General features: G+C 45.8%; 1 protein-coding gene across 1 annotated transcript in view; it reads left to right on the plus strand.

Moving 5' to 3' along the window:
• The window catches only part of LOC134443321 (neurexin-1a-like), a 438,835-nt gene that overhangs the window by 81,474 nt on the left and 349,861 nt on the right, over window positions 1-7,500 (plus strand). Inside the window, exon 6 of the mRNA XM_063193171.1 lies at window positions 5,726-5,752. Within this exon, the coding sequence (XP_063049241.1) occupies window positions 5,726-5,752 (27 nt within the window). The remainder of the gene's footprint in view (window positions 1-5,725; window positions 5,753-7,500) is intronic.

Here is a 7,500-nt window from a genome sequence, read left to right on the forward strand (position 1 = left end):
CTTCGACTTGTTTTTCTTTCCGCTTTTCTCGCCCTCCTCTTGTCTTGATATCAGCTTCAAATGCTCTAAATCCACACGCTGTAGGTTTAACCACCAGTTTCTATGCTTTTGTTTTCCCATGTAATGTGTCTCTGTTTTGTGGAAACGAGCACATGCACTTCCACAAGCACTAGGAACATTTTTTTTTTTTAAATTCCGAATTTCTCAGCCATGCTGAGCTATGTAGCCTACTGAGCCTTGAAAGGGTGTCAATAAAACGAGAGTTCACTTTTGCAAAGAGTGTGCACACCATGACTGTCTTCTTAGTCGTGGGCTTGAGTTACTAAAACTGTGATCTGCTCTTGAGTTTTGTATCTGATGAGCACACTCTACTAAAATAGTGTCCACAATTTAAAGAGAGAACGCTCTCTTGACACCCCCTTGAGGTGCATCGCTCTCTTGACACCCCCTCAGAGGTGCATCGCTCTCTTGACACCCCCTTGAGGTGCATCGCTCTCTTGACACCCCCTCAGAGGTGCATCGCTCTCTTGACACCCCCTTGAGGTGCATCGCTCTCTTGACACCCCCTCAGAGGTGCATCGCTCTCTTGACACCCCCTTGAGGTGCATCGCTCTCTTGACACCCCCTCAGAGGTGCATCGCTCTCTTGACACCCCCTTGATCCCCCGACATTCGTCATACATCCATAACAAGCCCTGGCCATACACCTTCTAATTTTTATAATTTTAATAGCTAATAATTTTGACAACGTTTTTGGTGAGAGCCTGCACACCTCGAATGTTTCTTTTTTACCACTCAGAGGTGCATCGCTTTCTTGACACCCCCTTGATCACCCGATATTACACTCAGTACCTTGGCCATAACAAGCCCTGGCCGTACACCTTCTAATTTTTATAATTTTAATAGCTAATAATTTAAAATTTTAATAACCTTCTAATTAGGGGTGTAAATAACGATATGTATTGATGCATTGATCCTACGGCCAATGATTGAATCCTATTGTGGGACATTCTTAAATATTGAAAATAATCAAATCACTGCTCCCTGGCCAATGCTCTAGCTCCATAACATAATATAAAAGTATAAAAAGAATTATTATCGCATCGTATCGTATCATGGGGCATTCTTAAGTATCAAAAATAATCTACTTGCTGCCTTGAGAAATCGATATCTAATCGTATCATCATGGAGGCTGTGACTTACACCCTTACTTCTAGCCAGACAGGGCCTTTCTCAAAACCTAGGACAGTGTCCTTCCAAGTGTATCAGCCTAATTAGTCACACCCAGTGATTGGATACTCATTGGTGAACTCTACAGAATATCCAATCACTGGGTGCGACTAATTAGGCTGATACACTTGGAAGGACACTGTCCTAGGTTTTAAGAAAGGCCCAGTATCTGTGTCATCCTCCTCAGTATTCCCCATTCCTCTCCTCTGGTTATTCCTGGTTGTCTGCTGAACTGGGTCGAGCTGCGCTGCCCCAAGTGCACATTTACTGGGGTACACACACGCCCTTTCACTGCTCCTGCGCTGTGCACAATGCCCCTGGCACTTAGAGTAAGAGGAAGGCTTGTGTGTGTGTGTGTGTGTGTGTGTGTGTGTGTGTGTGTGTGTGTGTGTGTGTGTGTGTGTGTGTGTGTGTGTGTGTGTGTGTGTGTGTGTGTGTGTGTGTGTGTGTTTGAGAGAGAGAGAGAGAGAGAGAGAGAGAGAGAGAGAGAGGGAGAGAGAGTGTGTATGTGTATGTGTACGTGTGTGTGTGTGTGTACGTGTGTGTGTGTGTGTGTGTGTGTGTGTGTGTGTGTGTGTGTGTGTGTGTGTATGTGTGTGTGTGTGTGTGTGTGTGTGTGTGTGTGTGTGTGTGTGTGTGTGTGTGTGTGTGTGTGTGTTGGGGGTGGGGGTGGGGGGTGGAGGGTTGTCCTGGGGCAAGGATAGTCCTGCCGCCAATGAATATTTATTAGGCTTTAAAATATATTCTACCTCATTTTATTCTTGTTCGGCTGCACCTCCAGTTTCATTTAGATTAATGCTAAGGATGTGTGTGTGTGTGTGTGTGTGTGTGTGTGTGTGTGTGTGTGTGTGTGTGTGTGTGTGTGTGTGTGTGTGTGTGTGTGTGTGTGTGTGTGTGTGTGTGTGTGTGTGTGTGTGTGTGTGTGTGTGTGTGTGTGTGTGTGTGTGTGTGTGTGTGTGTGTGTGTGTGAGAGAGTATGTTTGTAAGCGTATGTATTTATGTGTGTGTATGTGTGCATGTCTGTGATTGCGTGACTGCGAGTTATGTTGAAACATTTATTCATAAAAACCTAACAAGTTCTCCAGGGCAAAGCAGGGACAATACTAAATAATACACTCCTCTTTTCTCTCCTCTCCTCACCTCTCCTCTCTTCTTCCCTCCTCTCTCCTCTCCTCTCCTCTCCTCTCCTCTCCTCTCCTCTCCTCTCCTCTCCTCTCCTCTCCTCTTCCCTCCTCTCTCCTCTCCTCTCCTCTGCTCCTCTCCTCTCTTTTTCTCCTCTCCTATGCTCCTCTCCTCTCTCCTCTCCTCTCCTCTCCTATCCTCTCCTCTCCCCCTCCTTTCCTTTCCTCCCCTCTCCTCTCCTCTCCTCTCCTCCCCTCTCCTCCCCTCTCCTCCCCTCTCTTCTCCTCTCCTTCCCTATCCTCTTCTCTCCTCTCCTCTATTCCTCTCCTCTCCTCTTCTCTTCTCTTCTCTTCTCTTCTCTTCTCTTCTCTTCTCTTCTCTTCTCTTCTCTTCTCTTCTCTTCTCTTCTCTTCTCTTCTCCTCTCTCCTCTCCTCTCCACTCCATTCAGGGACAGCACTAAATAATACACTCCCTTCCCTTCCAGAGGCTTCATGGCCTTGCCTGCCCACACGATAAACAGCTACAGCAATGAAAAACTGAAAAACAAAACACACACACCAAGCTCCGGTTTCTCTTAATTTAATTTACTGACGTTTCGTACCAAATTGTTCTTTTATGCAAAATGTTACATTTACGTTTTTTAGTTTCACGTTTTCGTGCGTTTCCAAGAGCATTCCCGGTAAGGCTGGCATTGAACACCACATTGACTTTTTCTTACAATTTACGTTTGCCTTTCTCAGTTTTACTTTAATGTTTTACCGTACGTTGCATTTCCAAGAGCATTCCCTGTGAGTGTGGCAGTTCCCTGATCGTCTAACTCTTCGCTTCTTAATCTTGTTTTGATTCCACTTAAGTTCTGAAATCCATGTTGACCTTTAGTTTTTTTACCTTACATTCTCATGCGTTTTCAAGCGCGTTCCCTATGCGGGTGGCATGGCGGGGGCCCTTTACATTTCTCCGTTCCTGTGCGTTTCCAAGTGCATATCCTGTGCGGGTGGCATGGCGGTGGTCCTTGGCGGTCTGCGTCCACTGTTCTGCTGAGGTTGACGCCACACGGCATCATGGGAAGACATGGTGGGTCCAGTCACTCCTCCTCCTGATGCTCCGATGCACCAATCAGATTCATTCATTCATTCAAGCACAGATTCCAAGATTCCAAGATTGCAGAGCATTACAGTATCTGTCTTCTGATTGGCTCAGGTCATGTCTCTCACTGCCTATAAAGGTTCTACATTCCACACCAATGTGTGATGAAATGACTGTGTTTCTTAATGTGCCAGTAATCTAGTTCTTCCTAAATTCTCAAATGATAACAAAATCATCCCTGACACTGGGTGTTGAGTCCACAGTCTAGGTGTTGAGTACACCGTCTAGGTGTGCCAAGTGCCGAGTGCATTTGAATGAGCTGTTCAGGAGGAGGTGACATTGCCCATTGTGCCTGCCAAGAGCTGATGCTTCTCCATCCCATAATACTCTCCACAATGCCCCCTGGTGCCTCTCTCGCCTCTCTTGCCCAGAAACCCAATTACCTATGTACTCATCCTAGACAACAGCCTGAATGTGAAACCCAATTACCTACGTACTCATCCTAGACAAAATGTGAAATGCACTTGACGTAAAATCACAGTGCCAAACATTTCTAAGGTATTCATGTTATTAAAAACAAGACAAAACTGTTTATTTTTATTTCAGTGTTATTTAAATATAGATTTTTGTCTCTGCATCAGCCAGGTCTACCCTCTTTTCGACCTCTTTTAAAGTGACACTGTCCCATTTTTGGAAATAAGCTTATTTTACACCTCCCCTTAAGTTAAATAATGGGGTTTTACCATTTTCCTATACTTTCAACCGTCCTGCAGTGCAAATCATACTTCCATGCTAGCAGTTAACATTGACTCCGATGAGACCAGTTAGCCGCCAGCTGGTCTCATACAATCACTTTAAGAACAAAAACGAGCACACACCATATATGTGATATGCCTCTCATCGGGCCCAGGTGCACATCCAAAAGATCACATGTCCAGCCAGTTCTATTTATATCCACCTGACTCCACCACAGGAGCTCTTTGCCCCCTAGTCTAGAGTCAAGGTCATTACCCCTGCCCCCCCCCTGGCCCCCTGGGGTGCCAACTGCCCTGCCATCCTGCCCCCCCAGGGTGACTAGTACCCTGCTGGAGGGGTAGCTAAAGCCACGACACCACTGCCCTACAAAGGCAAAGACTGAGACAGAGAAAAAAATGTCTTCAAACCCGTGGTATTGCATCACATATTGTAGTTACTGGAAGTTTTACGTGGTAATATCTCTGAAATGGGACCCATGTGGACCATAAGGCTTTGTCACAAGATGGAAGAGGTGTAATGAAGACCATTTTCAGTCTAAACTCAATTTTGACAGAAAAATATGTACGTAGTTACTGCACTTTGGCTTTGTAGGGCAGAGCTGGAAGGAGAGGGCAAGAGCGAGAGGGTAAGGGCAGAAGAGAGAGAGGAGGCTTTACTCATGTACCCCCTGCACTCCCTGGGGTGGATTACCCTGTCAGGGGCATCTAAGGGCAGAAAAGAGGAGAGAGAGAGAGAGAGAGAGAGAGAGAGAGAGAGAGAGAGAGAGAGAGAGAGAGAGAGAGAGAGAGAGAGAGAGAGAGAGAGAGAGAGAGAGAGAGAGAGAGAGGGCAAGAGCGGGGGGCTTCTAAGGGCAGAAGGGAAGAGAGGAGGCTTTACCCATATGTACCACCTGCACTCCCTGAGGTGGCTATTACCCTGGCGGGGGGCAACTAAGGCCAGAAAAGAGGAGAGAGAGAGAGAGAGAGGGCAAGAGTGGGGCTTCTAAGGGCAGAAGAGAAGATGCTTTACCCATGTACCACCTGCACTTCCTGGGGTGTTCTACTACCCTGGCGGGGGGCATCTAAGGCCAGAAGACAGGAGGCATGGAGGCAAGAGAACGTGGAGGGGGTTGTGGAGGTGGAGAAGCCATGGGCCTACACTACAAAGCTGGTTCAGGAGTAAACCCGGTGAAGTTAAGAGGTAAATCATCTAATAGAAGAGCCTGGAGTCCTCATTTTCTTAAGAACTCCAGACTCCAGGCTCTTCTATGAGGTGATTTACCTCGTACGTTAACCAGGTTCTGTTAAGAGGTAAATCATCTAATAGAAGAGCCTGGACGTCCTCATTTTCTTAAGAACTCCAGGCTCTTCTATGAGGTGATTTACCTCGTAGGTTAACCTGGTTTCCTCCTGCACCAGCTTCTAGTCTAGGCTCCAGGTGTGGCGTCCCCAGAGAGTGGGTCTGGTGTGTATATGCCTGTTATGATGTCTGCAGCTGTTTTCCCTTGAAGGCTGTTCTGTGCTTCACATCTCATCTGTTCTCCCCCATCTAGACTGTGAGAGGATTAACTGTTCCACCAGTAAGTCAAACGCTATTACACATTATTCTTACTGCACTGTTTTTAACTTACACATTATTATTACTGCACTGTTTTTAACTTACTGTGATATTCATGCCTGTTTTTCTTTTCCTGTAATCATTATTGTTATTATCTGTGATATTTTGCTGGTTTATGAATATGGATGTTGACTTGCTTTCAAATGAAATGTGACATGCACTTGAATTGTGATTTACAGGATTGTTTTTGGTTTTTGCTGCGGATCATTTAATATATTCCCACCTTAATCATGTCCGCTGTTATGGAAGTGTGTTGGATATGTTCTCACTTTACTCATGTCCACTGTTATGTGTTTTGGGTAAGACTGCTGGTGTTGAGGAATTCTCTTATTGGAGCTTGGGGTCACTCTTTATTGACATATGTGTAATAGGAGGTGAAAAATCGCAAGTGAACTTTGCAGTGATTTTCGTTGCCGATGTTTCTTGTTGCTGTTGTTCTGCTGGAGAGCTGCCGATTGTGAGAAATAATTGTCTTGATTCTGAAACAGGCTCAGCTCAGCCCTTGGCTGCCAAAAAACTGCCAACTCGCTCTTCTGTGGGGCAATAGTGTCGCCTTATGCCAGAACAGAGGGCTGCAGATACGACAGCAGGCCTTAGGTGGGATATAGGACTTGTCAACCACAGCTGGGTTGGTCATATGGCATACAGGCCTGAAGAGGATCTATGATGGAAACGCTTTTGCAAGGAGTGTGCAGATCCTTTCACGCTCCGACATAAAAGGAATTTTCCTGGTGGACTGGTGATGAGTTTGACCTGGACCTTCCACCAATGGTATTGTATTAGTCATCATGTTGCTACAGCAGGTGTCTCCGAGGTTATCAGATATAAATTAAGCATTTTGTCTGTTGTGGTCAAAATATCTCATATTCGATGACTTTTTTTGTCAGAGGCTTTATTGTTTCTTGTCTCTCTCAGCTCCTTATGTACTGCTCTTGGCTGAAAACGTTGTCCCAGTCCAGCCCTGTTGTTGACACTTCTAGGGGATCTGAGATGTATTAGCACTTTATTTATTTTATTTTTTTCGCGGAGGAATTCTGCTATTTTGACTGAGATTTTCTCCACACCTCTTGTCGCCAAAAGCTGACCCTGAATAAAGCCTGAAGCTGAGGGTGAATAAACATTGATATTGGTCTTTGCTGAAAATGCCCGGTCTAAAAATTTGTCCCAGGCCAGCCCTGTTGTTGACACCTCCAGGGGACTTAGAGGCACGTCTATGGATCTGAGAAGTGATAGCACTTTATTTTATTTTTTTTCGGGGAGGAATTCTGCTATTTTGAGTGAGATTTTCTCCACACCTCTTGTCGCCAAAAGCTGAGTCTGAATAAAGCCTGAAGCTGACTGTGAATAAACATTTATGTTGGTGTGCCAGAATGGGGTCACGAACAGGCCAGCTCGAAGGTGTAGTGTGTGTGTGTGTGTGTGTGTGTGTGTGTGTGTGTGTGTGTGTGTGTGTGTGTGTGTGTGTGTGTGTGTGTGTGTGTGTGTGTGTGTGTGTGTGTGTGTGTGTGTGTGTGTGTGTGTGCCAGATTGAGGTTACCAACGGGCCAGCTCTATTCCTGTCTCCTGATGCATGCCCTTTGGCTTCTTACGGATGGCCTACTGTGTGTGTGTGTGTGTGTGTGTGTGTGTGTGTGTGTGTGTGTGTGTGTGTGTGTGTGTGTGTGTGTGTGTGTGTGTGTGTGTGTGTGTGTGTGTGTGTGTGTGTGTGTG

The sequence above is a fragment of the Engraulis encrasicolus genome, unplaced genomic scaffold (genome assembly GCF_034702125.1).
Source record: "Engraulis encrasicolus isolate BLACKSEA-1 unplaced genomic scaffold, IST_EnEncr_1.0 scaffold_30_np1212, whole genome shotgun sequence".
Lineage (NCBI taxonomy): Eukaryota > Metazoa > Chordata > Actinopteri > Clupeiformes > Engraulidae > Engraulis > Engraulis encrasicolus.